The sequence below is a fragment of the Xenopus laevis genome, chromosome 7S (genome assembly GCF_017654675.1).
Source record: "Xenopus laevis strain J_2021 chromosome 7S, Xenopus_laevis_v10.1, whole genome shotgun sequence".
NCBI classification, from domain to species: Eukaryota; Metazoa; Chordata; class Amphibia; order Anura; family Pipidae; genus Xenopus; species Xenopus laevis.
Window position 1 is genome coordinate 43855988 of NC_054384.1, and position 23340 is coordinate 43879327.

Here is a 23340-nt window from a genome sequence, read left to right on the forward strand (position 1 = left end):
CCCTCACTGGCTGGTGTTCTATAGCTTAGGCAGAAAGAGCCAGCAGGTGTAGACTCAGATACTAGAGAGTCTTGGACAGGAAGTTGCAAATGGGGAGGGGGCTGAGCACAGTTTTCAAACTAATGCAGATGTTTTTGACCCAAAAGGTATTAAAATAAAAACTATTTCTTCTAGTTTACATTATTTTACATGGTTTGATGCATTGATACCATGGTATGCTATATGTCCCCTTTAAGGTTGAATGATAGGGTAAATTGGCTTCTGTGGACTCTTGCCACAGGTCTCCCAGTGGGCCCCACTAGTGGAGCAGGCCCCTGGTGCAGTTGCATCACCTAAAGTGTGAGATGATCACGGGTCCTGTGTAGTAATGTTTATTTATACATAGTACATAGTAACATACATAGTAAGCTAGGTTGAAAAAAAGACACACAACCACCAAATTCAATCTATTTTAACCTGCCTAACTGCTAGTAGATCCAGAGGAAGGCAAACCCCATTTGAAGCCTCTCCAAATTGCCTCAGAGGGGGGAAAAGAATCCTTCCTGACTCCAAAATGGCAATCGGGCAAGTACACTTCCACTTCCAAGGACTTGGTAAAAGCTTTGATCCTGCTGGCACAGCTTACCTATATGAACAGTTGGTATCTACTGAAATTTCACAAAATCTGGAGTAATTGCATTAATGTTAAGGAGTAGTTCTGAAACCCAGGGTTTACAGAGTACTTTGTGTTGAGTTTGATGTCATTTAATAGGACTTTGCTAATGTTGGGGCCTCTAACCTATTTTGACAAGAGTATGCAAGTACTTTTAGTTATTGGCACAAATTCACGTAATGACTGTGGTCATTTCCCCACAACCGCAACTGCAGTTGTTCAGAAAAATACACTACGTTTTCAACATTTACCCTTATCAAGGCTTTATTTACACAAGATTTATGTAGAAAGTCTACATAATAAAATACACTAACCCCAATACATAATAGAAGGCACTAAATTTGTCCAGGTGCTGTAATCCATAGCATTTAATAAGATGTTTGTGTTTAAATAGGTGACCTGTAAATTTTACCTGCTAATTGGTTGCTATGGTATGCTGTACCTGGGCAAACTTAGGAGTGTATTTATTAACACTGGAGACATTTTTTGTATCTTCTGGTTTGACATAAGCCTCAAATAAACTGAAATCATATGGAAAATATGCAATTCTGAAATACAGAAGCAAAATGTAAAAAATAGTTTTTACTTACCTGTGGGCACTGGTGGAAACCCACCCGGGTATCCTGGGTAGCTCATTTAGCTGGGATTTGATAGTCCTTTCTGAAATTATAAATTTCTGTATTACAGACAAATTTAACCAAAGGGTTGTTTATAAAATTATATTTTAAAAATGAAATTTAGTTTTTTATAACTAGTATCCACACAGCAACTCCTTCCCCCCACCTTAGGCTAATTAAAGCAATCCAGGCATACATTGTAAAATAAATACAATGCTTCTATAAGAAGTATTCATCTGGACAATGCAATTGTTGCCAGTTTCTCTTTTCCACCACTGCTCAAGCCCTGCCAATTTGCATGGAGACAGCATTTTTCAATCCAGCCACAAATTTTCTGTTGGGTTGAAATCTGGACACTGACTCAGCCATTCCAGGACATTAAGGGGGTTATTTACTAAAGTGCAATTTTTTCTGTTCGAACTGTTAAAGGGAATTTTTGGAGCTTTATTAAACCCAGATTGTGTTAAAAGTCCGAATAAAAAAAGTACCGTATATACTCGAGTATAAGCCGAACCGAGTATAAGCCGAGGTACCTAATTTTACCTACAAAAACTGGGAAAACTTATTGACTCTAGTATAAGCCTAGACACAACTACAGCCCTGTCTCCCAGCAGCGCACATTCTGCCAAAGCGACCCCCCCATCGATCAACCGGACTTCTTTGCAAAGTTGATGGTGACAGAGAATTGCCAAACTGATTACTGTGTGCATTGTCCCACTACCATGTGCAGAGGGTGCTGTTTGATATTGCCATCACGGTTAATCTTTCCTATAACCAACAGAGGGCACTGTGTGATATTGCAGTCACTGTTATTCTTCCATATAACCAACAAATGGCGCTGTGTGATATTGCAGTCACTGTTATTCTTTCATATAACCAACAGAGGGCACTGTGTGATATTGCAGTCACTGTTATTCTCTTCATATAACCAACAGAGGGCGCACTGTTATTCTTTCATACAACCAACAGATGGCGCTGTGTGATATTGCAGTCACTGTTATTCTTTGATATAACCAACAGAGGGCGCACTGTTATTCTTTCATATAACCAACAGAGGGCATTGTGGGATATTGCAGTCTCTCCCCAAGTGTACTGTTGGTATAGGAATGATTAAAAGTGACTGCAATCTCAGCTACTCCGGTCGGGTACCGCTGACCCGAGTATAAGCCGAGGTAGACTTTTTCAGCACATTTTGGATGCTGAAAAACTCGGCTTATACTCGGGTATATACGGTACTGCAACTCAGACCTGCTGAGTTCATGTAGAAGTCAACATTTTGAAGATATCCCGATATCTGGTTTCGTTCAATATTGCAAAGATTTTGTGGTTTCAGGCATCAAATCCGGAAAAAAAGTTGAATTTTTCGGCAAAAAATCCAAATCGTACAATTTGGATTTTTTTCACAACTTTATCGAGTCTTTTCCTGTACAGGAGATTTTCATGAATATTTATTGATAATAGGAGAGGAAAGTCAGTGCGGATCTGTTAGGGGTGGTTTTCAGAAAATAGTGAGAACATTTAGGATTTTGATAAAAGCCCCCTAAGTTTTGGCTTTATACTTGAGCTCATTGTATTGCTGGAAGATCAAAAGATCAACTTTCTTGCAGACTGCGTCTGATTAAATCCAATATTTGTATTTCCCTGCTTGTAGATGGGTGCTTTTCTAAGCATGTTAGCAGTTTACATTATTATTTAACAAAAAAAAAAGAAATTATATATATATATATATATATATATATATATATATATATATATATATATATATATATATATATATATATAATTTTTTTAACAACAATGCCACCTACTGGTCAGTTCTCTAACTATACCTGGTCAGTGAGATTGTTCAGAACCAAAATAAAACCCTTTTCTTACATCGCTCTGTTCAGGAAAGAGGTCAGGTGACCGTTCTTATGTCTTTTCTTTTTGCTGTTATGGCAACAAGTATGCATGTGCTTTAATAAAAAAATGTTACATGCCTGAAGTGCCAAAATGTTTTCTTATTTAGTTTATCCACTCCCTATGCTGTAGGCTCAGGGCTGTTGCACCTGGGCCCTCCTATACTCCTATAATGGTGAGTAACTATTAATGTTTATGGTGAACACTTGGAATGCTTTGATTTATATATTTAGGAACTTCAAGTAACAATTGCTTACAAAAAAAGATCAACATCTTCTACATAAAATTTCAGCAGGGAAATAACTGGTTATTGGGTCCCACAGAAACATCGTCAGGCCCCTTACATTTTCAGTGAACATTTATTGCAGATATGTATTGCAGATGTTTATCAGTCCCACAAATTCAATATTTTGTCCCTGCAAAACCTACCTACCTGCTAGTTGATCATTTGTGTAGCTCACAAAAGGGGTGTGGCCAAATATAAGTACTGCACACTTGTGTTCAAGGGAGATGCCATATAAATAACTTGTGTGAGGCCCCAATGTTTCTGATGGCAACCCTGGCATCTTCATAGCAGCAACAGAGCACAAGGACTTGTGCTTTCTGCATGAATACAGCATTGTCCGAGTTTCCCAGCAACAAATTTATGAGAAGCCGTTTGGAGCCAGCTTCTCTCACCCCATCGCCTAACTTGTGGTGCCCCTTAGTTCTCTTTTACTTGTGTCAAGGAATTAAATGACCCCTAATTTACATCTGTTACTTTCTATTTTTCACCAGGAATTCGCTTTACAATACTCTCGTAAAATCACCTTATCATGCCTAGTGTCTGTATTATGTTAGGCCCAAAGAGTTAAAGAATTACAAAAAATAAACAAAATTCACTTTTTTTCTGAAACAGCCCACAAATTTAACTATGCAAATAACAGGTGATAATGTTAATTGTGAATATGCATCCAGAAGTAAATTCTGTGGGACTTTCATGTTTCTTTCTATTGCAGTTTGTTGGAATACATTTCTTTCACCAGCAAAGCACCAGTATTCAGTTGCTCTGTCATTTTCAAGTGACAATTTACTTTATATATATAGATTTCCTGTCACCATGCCTATTAATACAATTTCTGGTGTTGATATGCACACAAATCCCTTGAGGGCAGGGCACTGGCTCACAACATAACACAGTAACAAAACATGTTTATAAACCCGTGAAAGTTAACTACAAAACCCATCCAAAGCCTCTCTAATTTGAGAGGAAAATACTTTTCTTCATGACTCTGGGAGGCCCCATTTATCAACATTCTCATTTAAGAGGTTTTAGAAACCACAAATAAACTCACTTTCCCTAAAACCATGTATGTCATGAAATGTATCTGAATATAAAAGGTGCGAATGAAAAAAAAAAAATCCTGATCCGAATAAAAATAGAAAAACCCTCAAAAATCCTATTTGAGTCTTTCTGGCAATTACTACAAAAAATCTGAAAAACTCTCTCACAAGTCTAAATTGAATAAAAATGGGCCAATAGGATCAGTGGTGGTCCCATTGACTTCTATAGGATCTCAACAACTTTTACTTGGCAAATTTTTGTATTAGAGTTTTTCGTGGTTTTTACACTTGATAAATATAACATTTTTAGAGTTTTAGATAAAAGGAAAAAAAACCACATTTTTAGAGATTTGTGAAAAAAATGTTTGTAAATAGGTCCCGAAGAGAGCAGCTGGACCAGTCCCTCGATCAACTTTGTAGTGAGATTTACTTCCATCCTCTCTAAAGGTAAATATGTTAATAAACATATAGAACTTGAATTTTAAAAAAATAAGCTTTCCTTTAAACACCTATACAACTTACTAGTCTCTGCCATAGTATGGCTAAATTAAATAAGCCAAATCATCTTATGCAATCATATTGGTCCCTGTCTCAAAGATTGTATGATAATAGGGGCTTCTTCAGAACCATGTGGAGAAGATATTCCCCTGATTTTTAACAGGCCAGAAATTGGTCATAAGTGACTGTGAAGGACTGAGTGAGAAGCATGTGTGGGGCATGTATGACCAGCTTAATGTTTGGATTTTTGCACACAAGTGACCTGTAACCATTGCAAAGCATGTCTTCACAGTAAACATTCATAAAAAGCGAGTACAGCCCCATTTCAAATAATGACTTGCGTCTATTCCTGCGCTCCCCTGCGGCTGAACGCCAAAAAACGGAACGCAGGGGAGCGCAGGTCAGAACGCTCATGTGTAAGAGCCCTTAAGCACATGGGGAGTGTTTAATTTACAGCAGCTGCCAGCATTTCCAACCACACATATCAAATGGGCAAAGCTTGATAAACATGTATTCACTTGCCTAGCAACTGATAGGTTAATTGGTTTCTTATTAAATTGACCGTAATGTGTTTGTGTGTGATAGGGACCTTAGAATGTAAGCTCTGCTGGACCAGAGACTGATGGTGAATGATACACAGTGTAATCTCTAATCTCTCCCTTAAATAAAAGAAGACTATTCTAAATAAAGAATAATAATAACTATTCTACGTATATAAAGAGTAATAAAAAAACGTTTCCAATTGGGATACTTCCTATTTATTTAATCTTACAGAACAAAGAAAGTTAAAATCACTGGGAAGGGGCAAAAACTAGACACCCCCAGTGATTATAATAACTTACCTGATAACCATGGCTGGTGCTCCTATTTGCTGAAAACTGCACAAGCCTGGGGTATTTCTATAGGATCGCCTTCTTTTTCCACTACTTTATTCTTCTGTTGCCTCAGGTCAGCACATGCGCAGTACAGTGAACACTACTTCTTTCAGCTTAAAGTTTGAATTCTTATGCTAATGCACATGTGCACCCGCTGAGAAGCAGAAAGAGGTGAAGAAGATCGCAATGTGGTGCTTGTACAGAAGTATGCCAAGGCCAGTACAGTTTTCTTCTATCAGGAGCAACAGCCAAGGGTATCAGGTAAGCAATTATAATTCTTTAACTTTGCTTATTTTTTAAACGAGCGCTACAGCTTTACAAAGATAAATACTAGAAATGCCATACTGTACTATATTTTGGGCTTCTGTAACAGCAAACCGCAGCTCTTTAGATGTGAAGAGCAGTGCTTTCAAAGATGCCTTCAGTAGCTACCACCTCTTTTCTGGCGATTTACCCGACATGCTTTAGCCTGTTTGCTGCCAGCACTTAGGCAAAACTCTCAATAAAAATATACATACATAATATTAAATGTATGATACTGTTATTTAATGATATTATTGGTCTTTTTGGTATTGATTATGTTTTCAAGGATATCAATTATTTATCTTCCATACTGTTTTCAAAGCTGGGCTGCTATGGTAATGAAGCCCTTAGCAACATGAGTTCTGCAGAAATAAAAATATTAATAATTAAAAAAACAAGATAAATAAAAAATTGGTATTTTGTCCAATCCCAGAACTGACCATTACATTATCTGTAGTAAATGGATATAAATTAGTATTTGCAGGTCACCATACACATGTATTGATACTGAGTTTTGTATAATATTATTGGCACCTGCGTGCAGGACCGCCAATGGGGGGGGACAGAGGGTACTGCTGTCCCAGGCCCTGATGGTTTGGGGAGTTAAGGGGGGCCCAGCCGTGCTGCACTTACTTGCAGAGCAGGGCCCTTGCCATCAGTGAGCTCCAGACTTCTGAAGGGAGAGAGGACTGGAGCTCCGATGACAACTATCTTCCTTATTGTGCTCTGATTTGCCATGAAGTGTAAGTCCCGGTAAAGCCACATGGGGATTGGATGGGTAAAGTTTGAACCTCCCCTCTAGTTTATCCAATTGCCATGCGGCGTTACCGGAACTTACATTTCACTGGCGAATCAGAGCACAGGAAACTGAAGATACAAGCACCTGAGCTCCCTGGCTAAGGTAAGTGCAGTTTTCTTTTAACTTGTAGGGGCTCTGGCCAAATGTGTTTTTTTTTTTAATAACTTGTAGGGGCCCTGGCCAAATGTTTCTTTTTAATAACTTGTAGGGGCCCTGGCCAAATGTTTTTTTAATAACTTATAGGGGCCCTGGCCAATAATGCTTTTTTTAACTACTTATAGGGGACCTGGCTAATTATGCTTTTTTTATAATTGATAGGGGCCCTGGTCAATAATGCTTTTTTTAATAAATTATAGGGGCCCTGACCAATGATGCTTTTTTTTGCCCCAATGTTATTTTTTAAACTTGTAGGGGGTCCATGGCCACCTATGTTTTTTTCTCTTTAATTTGTAGGGGGCCCTAACTACCAAAACTTGTAGGGGGGGCCTGGGAACCAAAGTTCTTTTTTTAACTTGTAGGGGGGCACTTATCTACTTATCTACTGTCTATCCTGTGCTTGAAGGCTGCCCCCATGGCTACACAGCAGCTTGTTTATATAAACTATAGTAGTGTTTGTGAAGCAAACATGCCAGTTTTATCAGTTTGGGGATTAAAGGAACAGTAACACCAAAAAATTCAAGTGTTTTAAACACTTATTTTTTGGTGTTACTGTTCATTTCAGATTACCTCTGTCTTAATCGAGCACCATATATTTTTAATGGGACGGCCTAGAAAATTGAATAATCCACTGAAACAGTGTAGCAAGCATTTTCGGGCAGTTTCTGCACCGTGTATCTCGGAAGCTGTACTGTTCAGTGCAGACACACTGAGATGTGAAAGAGAGCAGAATACCTTCACTCTTCCTGAAGAAAAACACAGACTAAGAACAGAGCAACCTGCATTTTTTTCTGCAGGCCTATTGTTTTAATTGCTCTATGAAATAGGTATGGTTTTTGTTATTTCTTAAAAACCCTCTGATAATGAGTAGGGATGCACCAAATCCACTATTTTGGATCCGGCCGAACCCCCGAATCCATTGCGAAAGATTTGGGCGAAAACCGAACCGAATCCTAATTTGCATATGCAAATTAGTGGTGGGAAGGGGAAAACATTTTTTTACTTCCTTGTTTTGTGACAAAAAGACGTGATTTCCTTCCCCACACCTAATAATCCCTAATAATGAGCTGCTCAAACCTGCTGCATAGAAAAGGCTGGGGTCTGTTTGTTTAAAGGCAGATAAAGAACAAATTGAACTGTTTAAAAAGGGAGGAGAGCAGATGTTGAGTGAAAAAAAAAACAGCTTTAAAATAGGAGCGCTAGAATTGCAAAAAATAGGAAAAAAGATTTTTTTTATTAAATCAATAGGCAAAAAGTCCTATTTACTGTGTTTATTTTTAGCAAAGGTGTTTTAGGTGTATACCTAAAAAAAAAGTGTCCCTCTTCTCTGATATGAACCAGCCTAGGGTACCTTCTAAGTGAGTACTATGCCACCACCTTTGTTCCATCTCTCAGGGGTTTGTTGCTACGATCGAAGAACGGCAAATACTCTGTAGAGTGTTGGACATTTTATTTTACTGCCCATGCACCAGTCTCAGACCACCAAACCAAATACGCTGAAAGAAAGTTTCCACCTAAAAGTGACTTTCCTTGTCCTATATATTGCTATATTCCATTACAACAGTTTTTCATTGTATCTACACAGTACCCCACATGTGTGAGGTTGCCACCTGGTATATATTTTAACAGCCCAACCAATCACAATTATATTTAGGCATTTGCAATCAATGCTGCCTTAAAGGGGACCCGTCGCCTAAAAAAATTATTCCAAATCCTATTTTATCATGTTAGTCAAGCAAAATGAACTGAATAAATTCAGTGACGGACTGGCCCGGCAGGATGCTGGGAAAAAACCCGGTGGGCCCCAACCCTCATGGGCCCCCGCTGGGCCAGATCCCCTCTCCACATATTGGGGCAGGAGGGGGGCCCTGGACAGCGCTCCTGGTGGGCCCCCCAGTCCGACCCTGTATAAATTATTTGAATATTGTTTCCATCAGTCTGGGAACTCATAATTATAACAAGCAGGCAGGAGCTATTTTGTGGAAACTGTTATTAAAGGGATACTATCATGGCAAAAAAATTTTTTTTCAAAATGAATCAGTTAATAGTGCTGCTCCAGCAGAATTCATTCTGCACTGAAATCTGTTTCTCAAAAGAGCAAACAGATTTTTTTATATTCAATTTTGAAATCTCACATGGGGTTAGACACATTGTCAATTTCCCAGCTGCCCCAAGTCATGTGACTTTTTGTCATGTGTCTTGTCTGACCTACTATTGTCAAAATAAACAGTATTTACTTGCAACGGAAACAATGTGTATCATTATTTAACCCTCCATGCACCCAATAGTATAAAATCTAAAGCCAGTTAACCAACTGGCTCTACAGACCAGTAATGCTAGAAAAGAAAGCTACAGTATATACTTCTGGTTGGCTCTTTGGTATATGTCATGGCAAAATTTATGTGGCAACATGCAGAACAGATTAAAGATCTGTTGGCACACAAAACGTGTGTAGTTTTGGAGAAGAAAATCCATATTACAAGCTCTTTATAGAATATACAGGTATGGGACCTGTTATCCAGAATGAATGGGACCTGGGGTTTTCTGGATAACAGATCTTTCTGTAATTTGGATCACCATACCTTAAGTCTAGAAGAAATTCATGTAAACATTAAATAAACCCAATAGGCGCTTTTGCTTCCAATAAGGATTAATTATATAATAGTTTGGATCAAGTTCAAGGTACTGTTTTATTATTACAGAGAAATAGGAAATCATTTTTAAAAAATTGGATTATTTGATTATAATGGAGACAGGCTTTCCATAATTTGGAGCTTTCTGGACAATGGGTTTCCGGATAATGGATCCCATACCTATGTCAGCCTGTACTTTGACAGGGCTAACATTTACTTTTTCACAGACATACACCCTAGAGCCAATATAATTAGAAGTCAGTTAACCTACCAGTATGTTTTGGGCTGTAGGAGAACATTGAAACATCTGGAATTAATTTATGCAAATATGGGGAGAACACAGATTTTATGCTGCCAATGTCCAGGTCAAAAATCCCAGTACTGTGGGGCAGGAATCTACACCACTGTATTTATAAAGACTTTTGTGTGAGAGAATTTCCTGGTAACCATGTGATTTCCTATGTAAAGTGGCAAAAAACATGAATTCTGTCTTGCACTATACACCTAGCACTGGAATGAACAAGGCTATAAGTATCCTTCCATACTGAGACTAATATGGAATTTATATGCTCTATGATTTACTGGGGAGTGCCTAACTTATTTAACTACTGGTTGTAAAAGTCTTGACATACTGTATAGCTTATCATTATAAGTGAAGACACGCCCTGTCATCAGCACTCCTTGCCTGGGAAATGGAGCTCTGAAATCTGCTCTTTTCTCAGGAACAGCCTGGACAATAGAAGATAATGGTCTTTTTCTTTAGTTTTGTTCACAATACCTTATGGTTGCTAATAACATTTAAAGGGGTTGTTCACCTTTGCGATAACTTTTAGTATGACGAAGAGAGTTATATTCTGAGACAATTTGCCAATAGTTTTCATTTTTTTATTATTTGTGGTTTTTGAGTTATTTAGCTTTTTATTCAGCAGCTCTTCAATTTGCATTTCAAGCAATCTGGTAACTAAGGCCCAAATTACCCTAGCAACCATGCATTGATTTAAATAAGAGACTGGAATATGATTAGGAGAGAATCTGAATAGAAGGATCAGCAATTAAAAGTAGCAATAACAATACATTTGTAACCTTACAGAGCATTTGTTTTTTTAGTCAGTGACGCCCATTTGAAAGCTGCAAAGAATCAGAACATAAAGACAAATAACTATAAAACTATAAAAAATAAATAATTAAAAGCAGTTGAAAAGTTGCTTAAATAAATAAATAAACCAAATAAGGTTGTTTTGCCACCATCGTGGATTCATGCAGCTTAGTTACCATCAAGTACACATTATTGTTCTATTATCAGTGAAATGGGATTTTTTTTAAAAAAAAATTTGAATTATTTGCTTAAAATGGAGATGGATGGGAGATAACCTTCCCATCATTTGGAGCTTGTTGGATAACCTGTTTTCTGATAAATCATCTCATACCATGTAAGTATTCTCATTAAAATGATCTCTTAATGTCAATGTGTGCCTAGGGAGGCAGTTTTTGGGGGGTGGCCTATATAAATGAAATGCATTTTTGTAAAAAAAGAAAAAAAGGCAGAGCTGGGAGGTAAGAGGTGCAAGGATCTCTTCATTAAAATATCAGAAGTGAAGTGATATTCAGGTATGTAAATATTTGATCATTCAATCCATATTTATACAGTTATACTTTTTTTAATTATTTCATACAGACTATGGGGCATATTAGAAATGAGTCTACAATTCCCATAGGAATGAATAGAAAGTGGGTGAATTATTCTGTGATGAGCTCTAACTTCACACTAAGGATGCCTGAGAAAGGTAAGAAACATGGCGACACATTTGTTTTTTTTCCTGGGCCAGTGTCTTGCTTTCCTAAAAGAGTAGTGCAACAGTGTTTCATAATGTACATTAAGTATACAAACAGCTCAAATATTAACTAAACATGTAAGATTCAACAAGATATTACAATTAGTATAAAATTACTTTTTATATTCAAAGAATGCCCAAACCTTGCCAAAAATGTATAAGGCCTTCAGCTTTGCAACTCACTGCATGCCCCTCGGGCATTAATTACTTTTTGCACCAAAAGGAAAGAGTTGTACCTGTCCTAACCTGGCTCTGCTGTCCCTAACAGCTCCCAGCACTGATCTAACCAGTTTGCCACTGCTAAAAAAATGCTGTAAATCTAGAATGCAGACTTTGTGAGCGACAAACCTACTTGTACTATATTTAGATGGTAAGAAGGAGGATTGAGTAAAGCAGAATTTGGCCCAGCTTTCCTCTTCAGCAGAAAATTACTAACGTGAGGTCACAATACCAACGTTTTATAAACTGCTGAGGGAGAGAGCACAGATTTTATAACTAACAGCAAAAATTTATACTGACCATCACATGAGCATATACAACATTCCTGCTGTTTTCACTTCTAATGTCTCACTAATCAAAGACATATTTTGTTCAATAAATGACCAACATCAGAGTACTGAGACCTTCAGCAATTCAACAATTGTGGGAGAAAGGGAGGGTGCTAACTGCACAAAAATGGTGGATTGTCCTTGTTTTTTTTCACTTTGCCCCCTGCGTTCCACATTGTGAATGGTGCCTTATTTTTAACCAAAATGGATACTATCACTTAGATTGCCTCTCTCTCTATATAAAATTCGCTAGTGTCAACTTATGTCACTCTCGGCGCTTTGTTTTCTTGAGTCGCCTCGAAGTTGCCTCACAAGGAGACTTCGGAATACGAAGTGCCGCGAGTGCCATCCCGCTGGCGATTTTTCATTGTAGCTGACAGGTAGGTAGGGGAAGGCAGTTCAGGGTGATTGTCGCACCGAAGAAGAGATGATTTGTCGCCGGGGCGACTAATCTCCCCAAATCTGCCCATGTGCCCTTACCCTGATGGACTCCCAAACCATCAGACAGCACAGATTTTATAACTAACAGCCTGTGTTTCCTATACGACTTTAATAGGCTGTCACTCTACAGCAAAAATTTATACTAACCATCACGTGAGCATATACAACATTCCTACTGTTTTCACTTCTAATATCTCACTAATCACAGACATATCTTGTTCAATAAATGACCAACATGAAACAGAGTACTGAGACCTTTAGCAATTCAACAATTGTGGAAGAAAGGGAGGGTGCTAACTGCTCTATTGATGCTCTATTTTTAACCAAAATGGATACTATCACTTAGAGTAGATTCTCTCTCTCTCTATATATAAATTTCGCTAGTGTCAACTTATGTCTAGCAACAGCTTGTCTTGCCAGTGTAGGTACTTACATTTAATAAGGGATGCAAATAGATTAGGAAATTATACACATGCCCCCCATGCTTCATAAACAAGTCTGTAAAAATGATATGGTATTTTCCAAATCAAAACACTACAAATCAACAACTACCACCTTTGACTGAAGGGGAAAAAACGAAAAGTAAATTTTCGGGCTAAAAAAACCCGTCACAACTGTTTCAATTTTAGCCAATGGCAGGCAGCACATGCAGACTGACATAATTCTAAAAACACCTGTAGAAATTATGATACACATGTCTAAATGTATAAAATGTAAAATGTTTCACTTTAAAGGTGATGTGGCTTTAAAAGGTTGCGTGGTGTTGTTCGAAAGTGGGCATGGAGAAAATTCCTTCCTTTACTTGGCACCCCAAAATCTACATTCTGCTGCCTACGACCTTGTTTACCAGATGCTGCGCCTTCAGCCAGTGATATTTATACTGAACTACTTCAAAGTACTTCAAAGTATGTCAGTTCTTCCTTGCTCCCTGGCAGCTCTATCCGAATAGAGGTGGTACCTGCAATTTCTGCTCTGTAATGCCGGCAAACGGAGCTCCTTATCCGACAACCCCTCCCTTCTCCCTCCTCCATGCTGATAAACTTTACAGATGTGCTTCCCCATTCTGTGTGCTTTTGAACTCCTATACAAATTCACGCGCTGTAGTCCTCCAGCCCCTGACAACTGCAGAAACTGGAGATATCGCGAGAGGAGTGTGCAGGGCTGATTCTACCCATGATGCCTTGCTCTCCTGACTTTCAGGAAAGTCGGGGCTTCAGTCAGTATCTCGTGGACATTTTCAAAAGTAGATATAAAATGAGATTTAGTGAGATTTGAGTTTAATAAATTGAGGTATGTGGTTTGGTTTAACAGTTTTATTGCCTTCCTAGTGTTAACTCAATCGTGACAGGTTTCCTTTAAAGTAATAAAAATATCATGTACTGTTGCCCTGCACTGCGAAAACTGATCTGTTTGCTTCAGAAAAACTACCATAGTTCATACAAACAAGCTGCTGTGTAGCAATGGTACAATTTCATTTTTTGATGTTACTGTTCCTTTAAGTAATTTTAGGCAGCTGTTGGCAGAACAACCGAGAACCCCGCCCTGCGCAACTGGGTCTTCTTGGCTTTCATTATTGCATTTCCATAGTAAAGAACAGCAGGATTCTGATCTTCAGAGCTTCTACCATCAGAAAACCTCATCTTTTGAGGAAGTGTGCAAAATCCACAGAATTGTGTGAAAGAGCGAGCATTAACGGTCACGTTCTGTGATGAAATATTGCAACGTCAGGGGCTCGTCTCCCTATCGTACATTTACACTCAGTTTATAAAAATTAGTTCCAGTGACTGCTGTCTTTTTTGGCCTGAATTCTTGGATGATGTAAATTAATTTCTGTTGTAAATATATTTTACTCGTGCCAAAATTACAAATGAACGTTTCTGTATTCATGCTATAACATAGGAAGTGCTACACCTACAATGGGGTTCCAGTCCCATTACTAATATAATTATGTTTTGATACTGCTGGGGACACACTACTACAGACATCTACCACAGATCGTACTAAACTGCAAACACACTGCTTGCACCTCGATCCCCACAAGCCATAGCTTACTTCAGTTCCTTAACTGCGACAGTCTTCCGATTGCGCTTCTTTGCAGCTTTTCCTTCTGTGGGGCTGGTGCCAGCGCTTCTTTCCTCTGCAACTAGAGCTTTGGAGGAGGAGTTATTGCTGGAATTAGTTCCGTCCTTGTGCCTAGTTCCGTCTCAAAGCTCCAGCCTCCCAGCAGGCCCGCCCAGGAAAGTCAAGCACAGGCTGCGAATAGTGTATATGGAGTGTAGGAAGAATGTTAGCATAAGGTGTGTCGTGTTTTATTACCGAAAGTCATAGTGTGTTTATTTGCTGCCTGGAAATTATGAGCCATTTGCATTTCATCTATATTCTGAGGGGGAACTAGAGCATGTGCCAAATATATCAGTATTAAAAAAATGCTTAAAGAACTACTGACAGTACTGCTGCTGCACTTTCTTTCTTTGTAAATGTGCATTGAATTCCCCAACGCTTTTACTTATATGCCCAATTTTCTATATGCGGTGGCTGCCAAATGTTTGCTGCATTAGTCTGTTGGTGTTTCTAAAGGATAGATTGAGAAGTGACAGGCAGCATCGCACTGGGGTGCCCAGGGCTGCTGCCACCACCCCAGCTTATCCTGCAACCTGCCCCCTCCACCCCCTGTATATGTACCATTGCTGAGGCAGCAATTGGGGAAGTCGCAAGCAGTGGCACAACAAGAACACTCCAGGGCCCCCTGCCAAAAAAATCTTTGGAGTGGAGGGGCCTGTCTCACATAACTTCTCCCACATTACCCACCCCCTAGGCCATGCTTGCACAACTGCGTGAAACAATTTGAAAAAGAATAGTGGCAGGATTTTAATGCTATAGAGCAGGGATCAGTAGAAAAGATTTGACGAGCACTCCATTCACCCGTTGAATTAAAAGAAGTAAATGTTTATTTCAGCATATTATTAAAGCATCCGTTCCCTGACGCGTTTCGTATCCACCAATACATAGTCATAGGCAGGCCCGGACTGGCAATCTGTGGGTTCTGGCAAATGCCAGAGGGGCTGCTGTATGATTCCATAGAAAGTGGGCTGGTAGGGGGCTGTTTGGGCCTCTTTGTACTTGGAATGGCAGGGCCTATTTTGACTCCTAGTTCAGGCCTGATCATAGGTATCATAGGTATAGAGCAGGGATCCCCAACCTTTTTTTACCCATGAATAGGGCTGCCATCTGGCAGGTATTTTACCGACCTGGCCGATAAAAATTATGGTTAATCCCAATGTTATTAATAGGGAAAAAAGATGAATATATAGGAAGGCCGGTATTTTTTTCCAGAAAAGGTGGCAACCCTTACCGTGAAAAAGAATTCAAAAATAAGCACATACTTTGAGGCCACTGGGAGCTACATCCAAGAGGATGAGAACATCCAGAGGAGAGGAACATGTTGCTCACAAGCCACTGGTTGGGGAACACCGCTATAGAGCAAGCGAAACCTGCAGTCCGGGCCCCCTGTTCATCTGGGTGGGGGGGGGTATGTTTCCTCTATAGTTACACCACTGGTCACAAGGAAGAAAAATTCATTTTTGAGTGCAAATGGGTCTGGGTCGGCGGAGCCCACCGGGTTTTTTTCGCCCATTGGATTTCCAGCCTAGTCCAATGCTGGTGACACATTTGCTAAACAGATACGTATTAACCCTTTAAGTGCCAGCAGAATTTCACATTTTGGTTACGCGAAATGCCAGCCGTTTTTGAAACATTTTGTGCTCTCTCACTTTAGGGGCATTTTCTGAGGGGAAACTTATAGTTTACCTAGGAAAACTATACATTGTTTTTTTCGGTAGAAACTGAGCTTTCTAAATCTGCCTGAGTTTTCATGTATTTCCACCTGTGCAAAAAAATTTATAGTGCTAAATACCAAACAAATTTAAAAATTACCATTTATCAATTACCATATATCAATTTATACCAGAAAAATATTTAATTTTATGGATGAAAATCCAACTGATTTGGAAAGCCTTATGTCTCTTGAAGGTGCCAATACCAGATATGTATAGTTTTAGGGAGATTTAGGACTTCTGTACAGCAAAAACTCCCGGCAGTATATTACCGAATTTTGAAAGCACTAAGGCAGAAAACGGCATGCTTTAGTTTCCATGGCAAAAAATCCTGAAACCGTAGGTTTACCCCAGAAAACCATACATTTTTGAAAAGTACACATTCTGCCGATTACAAAATGTCTGAACATAGCAGTTTTTAAAAAAAAAATTCAAAATTCTGAAAAATCATTTCAAAGGTTTTATTTTGCTGCTCCGCATATCCCAAACTATATTAGGTACCAAGAAAAAGCACCTGAAATATGATTGCCAGGGGTCCACTGAACAGTTTGATACCCATTATGCATAGGTTTACCAAAGTATCTGGCATTTAGAGACACCAATATGAAGTTAGCACATCCAAATTGTTCAGGACTTTACTTCAGCTACTGAGAAATCAAAGCTTCAACTTCCCAGCACCATATCACCCATGTGTCATTACGTACTAAGAAAAAGCACCCTAAATATGATTGCCAGGGTTCCTCTGAAAATTTTGGTGGCCATTGTTGATAAGTTTACCAAAGTATCTGGCATTTAGAGGCCCCAAAATGAATGAAAAATCAACACATTAACTGCATTTTTGTGTTGCGTAAAAACACAGAAATATATGTTTACCCCCCAAAACCCATATATTTTTGGAAAGTACACATTCTACAGAATCTAAAATGGGTACCCATGCCTTTCTGCTCCAAACTACTGAGTCGCAAGGCTTTCCCACAATTGTCGGTTTTGGTGAAATATCTGAAAATTGCCTCAAAGCTTCAACTTCTCAGCACCATATCACCCATGTATCGTTATGCACCAAGAAAAAGCACCCTAAATACGATTGCCAGGGTTCCTCCGAACAGTTTGGTGGCCATTGTTCATAGGTTTACCAAAGTATCTGGCATTTAGAGGCCCCAAAATGAAGTTAGCGCATACAAATAGTCCTGTGGGTAACTTCAGCTAATGAAAGATCAACACACAGGAGAAAGCTCTCTGTTTAGTGCTGAATTAAGCATTGAAATTCCTGTTTGAGACAGGATTTTTTGTTATCACTTGGTGTGTGAATGTGTTGTCCACTTGGTGGGTGAAATTTGGGAAGTTTTAAGTTGATTTTCTTTACTAAAAATCGATTTTTCTTTTGACCCTGAAGGTGAGTGATTCTTAGCCCAGTTCCCTTCACTTGCTCTGGGCTACAAACTCACTGTTAGATCCCCTACCCCTCCCCCGCACCTGGGTGTCAGTTTCATTTGCATTTTTCTCTTGTTTCAGCACAAATTGTTTAATTTTTGTACAGATTGAGTGGATATTTTGATTTTGCACTCAGTTCTGTGAGGAGAGAAAGCTAAAGGGAGAAGGATTTAATATAAGTATAAATATAAAATCTTTTCCAGCAGCAGCAGTGCAGCTCCCAGGCACCTGCTCACATTAACCCTCTCCCTGCCACAGCTTCTCAACTTAAAACTTACTTTTTTGTTAATCAATAGTATAAAGCTTTCTTTTTGTGTGGTGTTGTGTAAAATAATGGGAGGGAATAAAAAGGAAAGTTATAAAAAAACATCTCTTGGTTCTAAAGCAAAAGGACCTGAAAAACCCAGCTGTAGCTCTGCAAGGAAACACCAGGCAAAGCCCATGTCAAAAAGCCCCATTGCCTCTACTTCTGCTGCTGCTGCCAATGTGACCCCTGCTAAAACATTTGCACACGTGGTAGCTACTGGCAGCAACCCTAGCCAAGTCACTGCTGGGGTAGAGAAGCTTACAAGGAAGCATGGGGTCAGATGCCTAATGTCAAGCACTCATGGCATAGAGGCTTATATAAAGGCTGCAGCTGAAGTGGTGGGCCACTCTGCAGTAGTGACAGCAAGTAAAATGTATGGGAAAGCCATAATCTTTGCCCGTACTCTAACTGCAGTGCATACTCTGGTACAGAGGGGTATCACAGTGGGAGGGAGTTATGTCCCTGTAGAACCCCTAGAAGGATTGGGCACAAGGGTGGTTTTATCTAATGTGCCCCCCTTCCTGCAAGACCACTTATTGTACCCCCACCTGCAAGCCCTTGGGGAGTTAAAATCAAATATGTCTAGAATTCCCCTGGGATGTAAGGAGAGCAGACTGAGGCACGTCCTTTCCTTTAAAAGGCAGGTGCAACTACTTTTACCTCGGGGGCAAGACACTATTGAGGGGTCTTTCGGGGTTCCATTTGAAGGGGTGCTGTATAAAATTTTTTACAGCACAGAGGAAGTGAGGTGCTTCCTTTGCAAGAACCTGGGGCACACTCGCCAGAGTTGCCCCAAAGGGCAAATTAAGACCACAGCCCCTGTTCCTGCTCCCAGTGCCTCAAATAAAACATCTTATCCTGCTGGGACTATTTCAGCAGGGTCCTCAAAGGGGATATCTCCTTCACTAAAGGAGGTGGCTGTTACACAACCCACCTCTACAACATCCAAACCTCCTCCTTCTTCACTGAAGACATCTAAGGCTGCAGCATGTCTTACAATTGCGGCAAAAGAGAAGGGGGGAAAACATGTCAAAGCTTCCCCCAGGGTCACAGTTGTTCCTACCACAAAAAAGTGTACCCCTGTTATGGGCACCCCTGAAGGTGTGGGGGTACCCATGATTGCAACACCTGGTGGGGTTGGGGCAGATAGTGGCCTTTCCTCTTCAGATGCCAAGAAAAAGAGGAAATTTAAATCAAACTGGCTGGTACCTGAGGAATGGGCATCAGTGGTTAATGATGGAGCACCCCCATCCAAGGGTAAAAAGGGCAGCAAAACTTCTGCTCCTCATGTGGTGACATTGTCTGGCCCAACTGTTGGTCACGATCAACCTGTGTCAGACCATGCACTCTTGCCTCCAGACCAGGTGGGGAATAATGAGGTTAATGGTCTGCATGGCCTTGAACATGGCAGTGTTGGTTTCCCCACAGAGTCAGGGGTGCAGTATCTGCCTCAAAATCATTTGGAAGATCTTCCCTTGGAGTGTAAAGAGATACCTAATGAGACTCCTGCAGAGTGGGCAGTCAGTGTTCCTGAGGTGCTGATATTTGGCAAATGCAACCAGCCTCAGTTTTTAGTGCCTCAGGGTATTTCACTCCAGGAGGGAGAGAATATTGGGCTAACCCCCATACAGGACCCTGCAGATAAAACTGCTGGGAAGGATGGTGAGGGTGGAGTTGTAAATACGGTGGAGGGTAGCCAGACAACCTCTACTGTTCATGCTAAAATCTCTCCTCCCTTGTCTTCAACTGACCCAAATGTTATTGCCATCCAGAAAGCACAGGAGGTAGTAGAGAGGGCAGAGGCTAACCATCGAGCCTCCAAAGCTCTACCGGTTGCTGGGGAGCTAATTAGTTCTGTTGCTCCTGTGTCAAACACTTCCAAATGTGTTTCAAGTGAAGTTGAGGGAACACCTGAGCCATTGCAGGGTCTCCAGAAAAGTGATTCTGATACTTTTCCTGTAACAACTTGTGGAGAGATTCTCAAAGCTCTAGTGGAGAGGGGAGATTATCAATCCCTTAGCCAGGAAGAGCTCATGGATGAGGGGAACATCGAAGAGGAGGTTGACATAGGAGTGGCAAATCCTTCTACCCCAATCATCCCTGCTGAGGAACTCAAAAAGTTTCTTGAGAGCACCCTTGGTGTTAAATTAGAGAAGAAGATGCACATGGCTCTGGAGAAGTGGCATGATTTGCCTTTAGTTATCAATTCTGTGAGACAATACATTAAGGTCATAAAAGAGGCCAAGAACTATGGAACAGCGGAATATCTCCGTATAATGAAGTTTCACAAAAAATGTTTGTCTCATCAGACCTTGATGAAGGTTAAAGCACTTCCTAAGACTCAGTAATGGCCTTGAGTATAAGCACACTTAATACTAATGGCTGTCGGAATCCTTTCCGAATGTTTCAGGTACTCTCCTTTCTTCGTCAAGGAGGGTACTCTGTGAGTTTCCTCCAAGAGACCCACACCACTCCAGAGCTTGAAGCAAGCTGGAATCTGGAGTGGAAGGGAAGGGTCTTTTTTAATCACCTCACTTGGACATCATGCGGGGTGGTGACCCTTTTCTCAGATTCCTTCCAGCCAGAGGTCCTGAATGCTACCTCTGTCATCCCTGGCCGTCTATTGCATCTTCGGGTCCGGGAGTCAGGTAGAACATATAATCTAATGAATGTGTATGCTCCTACTACCGGACCAGAGAGGGCACGGTTCTTTGAAAGTTTGTCAGCCTACATGGAGACAATTGACTCTGATGAAGCCTTGATTATAGGGGGTGATTTTAATTACACCCTTGATGCTCGAGATCGCAATGTACCCAAGAAAAGAGACTCGTCTGAGTCCGTTTTGCGAGAACTAATTGCTCATTTCTCCTTGGTTGATGTCTGGAGAGAACAGAACCCAGAGACGGTTGCTTTTACCTATGTCAGGGTGAGAGATGGTCATGTTTCTCAATCCCGGATTGATAGGATATATATATCGAGCCATCTCATGTCACGAGCCCAGTCGAGCACCATTAGATTGGCACCATTCTCAGACCACAATTGTGTATCCCTGAGAATGTCAATCGCACCATCTCTGCCAAAAGCTGCTTACTGGCACTTTAACAACAGTTTACTAGAAGATGAGGGTTTTGCAAAGTCAGTCCGGGATACATGGAGAGGCTGGAGGGCCTTTCAGGATGAATTTGCCACATTGAACCAGTGGTGGGATGTAGGCAAGGTTCACCTAAAGCTCTTGTGTCAAGAGTATACCAAAAGTGTGAGCGGGCAGCGCAATGCAGAGATTGAGGCACTGAATGGGGAGGTGCTTGATCTTGAGCAAAGGCTATCAGGCTCTGAAGACCAAGCCCTTCAGTGTGAATATCTAGAAAGGAAAGAAGCGCTGCGTAACATGGAACAACGACAGGCTCGTGGTGCCTTTGTGCGAAGCCGGATGCAGTTACTTTGTGATATGGATCGTGGTTCCCGATTCTTCTATGCTCTGGAGAAGAAGAAGGGGAACCGAAAACAAATCACATGCCTTTTTGCGGAGGATGGAACCCCCCTTGAGGATCCGGAGGCTATCCGGGACAGAGCCCAGTCCTTCTATCAAAACCTTTTTTCTCCAGATCCCATCTCTCCAGATGCCTGTGAGGAGCTATGGGATGGGCTTCCAGTGGTCAGTGAGAGGAGAAAAGAGAGGTTGGAAACACCAATCACTCTAGAGGAACTCTCTCAAGCACTCCGTTTAATGCCCCACAATAAATCTCCTGGGCTTGACGGACTGACCATAGAGTTCTTCCAGTTCTTTTGGGATACTCTGGGCCCTGATTTCCATAGGGTCCTAACTGAGGCCTTCAAGAAAGGTGAGTTGCCACTTTCGTGTCGTCGAGCAGTGTTATCACTACTTCCTAAGAAGGGGGATCTCCGTCTTATTAAGAACTGGAGACCAGTCTCACTGCTTAGCACAGACTATAAGATCGTGGCCAAAGCTATCTCACTTAGGCTCAAATCTGTGCTGGCAGAGGTGATTCATCCTGACCAGTCCTATACAGTCCCCGGTCGGACAATTTTTGATAATGTCTTTTAATCCGAGACTTACTACATTTTGCGAGAAGGACTGGTCTATCTCTTGCTTTTCTCTCTCTGGATCAAGAGAAGGCATTTGACAGGGTGGATCACCAATATCTTATAGGCACTCTGCAAGCCTATAGCTTTGGCCCACAGTTTGTGGGCTACCTGAAAACAATGTATGCCTCTGCAGAGTGTTTAGTTAAAATCAACTGGTCTCTGACTGCACCTCTGGCCTTTGGACGAGGAGTTCGGCAAGGATGCCCCTTGTCGGGACAACTGTACTCGCTGGCCATTGAGCCCTTCCTGTGTCTCTTAAGGAAAAGGCTCACGGGACTGGTGCTCAAAGAACCTGACATGAGGGTGGTTCTCTCAGCCTACGCTGATGATGTAATTCTTGTGGCCCAGGACCTAGTTGATCTTGAGCGGGCACAAGAGTGTCAAGAAGTCTACGCTGCTGCCTCATCTGCCCGGATCAACTGGTCCAAGAGCTCAGGCCTTCTGGAGGGTTCTCTAAAGGTGGATTTCCTGCCTCCTGCTTTTCGTGACATCTCGTGGGAGAGTAAAATCATTAAATATTTAGGCGTCTACCTATCAGCTGAGGAGTATCCTGTCTCACAGAATTTCATTGAACTTGAGGAATGTGTTCTAACGCGCCTTGGAAAGTGGAAGGGTTTTGCTAAAGTACTTTCTATGAGGGGGAGAGCTTTGGTGATTAATCAGCTGGTGGCCTCTCAGATCTGGTACCGGCTGATATGTCTTAGCCCAACCCAAGAATTCATTGCTAAGATCCAGAGAAGGTTACTGGACTTTCTCTGGATAGGAAAGCATTGGGTTTCTGCAGGTGTCTCAAGCCTCCCGTTGAAAGAGGGAGGGCAGGGAGTCGTGTGTATACGTTCTCAAGTGCACACCTTCCGTCTCCAGCAAATACAGAGATACTTGTATGCAGATCCTTCTCCACAGTGGTGTACTCTAGCATCGAGTTTTTATCGCCAGGTACGAAATATGGGATATGACCGGCAATTGTTTATAATTGAACCTGAGGGTTTCCTAAGAAACCTTTCAACCCTGCCGGCTTACTACCAAGACACGCTAAAAACCTGGAGCATGGTATCCGTGTTAAGGCAAGGAGCCATTGAAGGGGAA

At 40.9% G+C, this 23340-nt stretch overlaps 1 protein-coding gene across 2 annotated transcripts in view; it reads right to left on the minus strand.

The window, feature by feature from the left end:
- The window catches only part of anxa11.S (annexin A11 S homeolog), a 43946-nt gene extending 29150 nt beyond the window's left edge, over positions 1-14796 (minus strand). Inside the window, 2 exon segments of one of the 2 annotated variants that reach the window (NM_001094375.1) lie at positions 1243-1312; positions 14629-14710. In NM_001094375.1, coding sequence (NP_001087844.1) covers positions 1243-1288 — 46 coding nt within the window. In that variant the 5' untranslated portion in view covers positions 1289-1312; positions 14629-14710. 2 annotated transcript variants of the gene reach the window in all.
- Positions 14797-23340: the final 8544 nt, after the last annotated feature.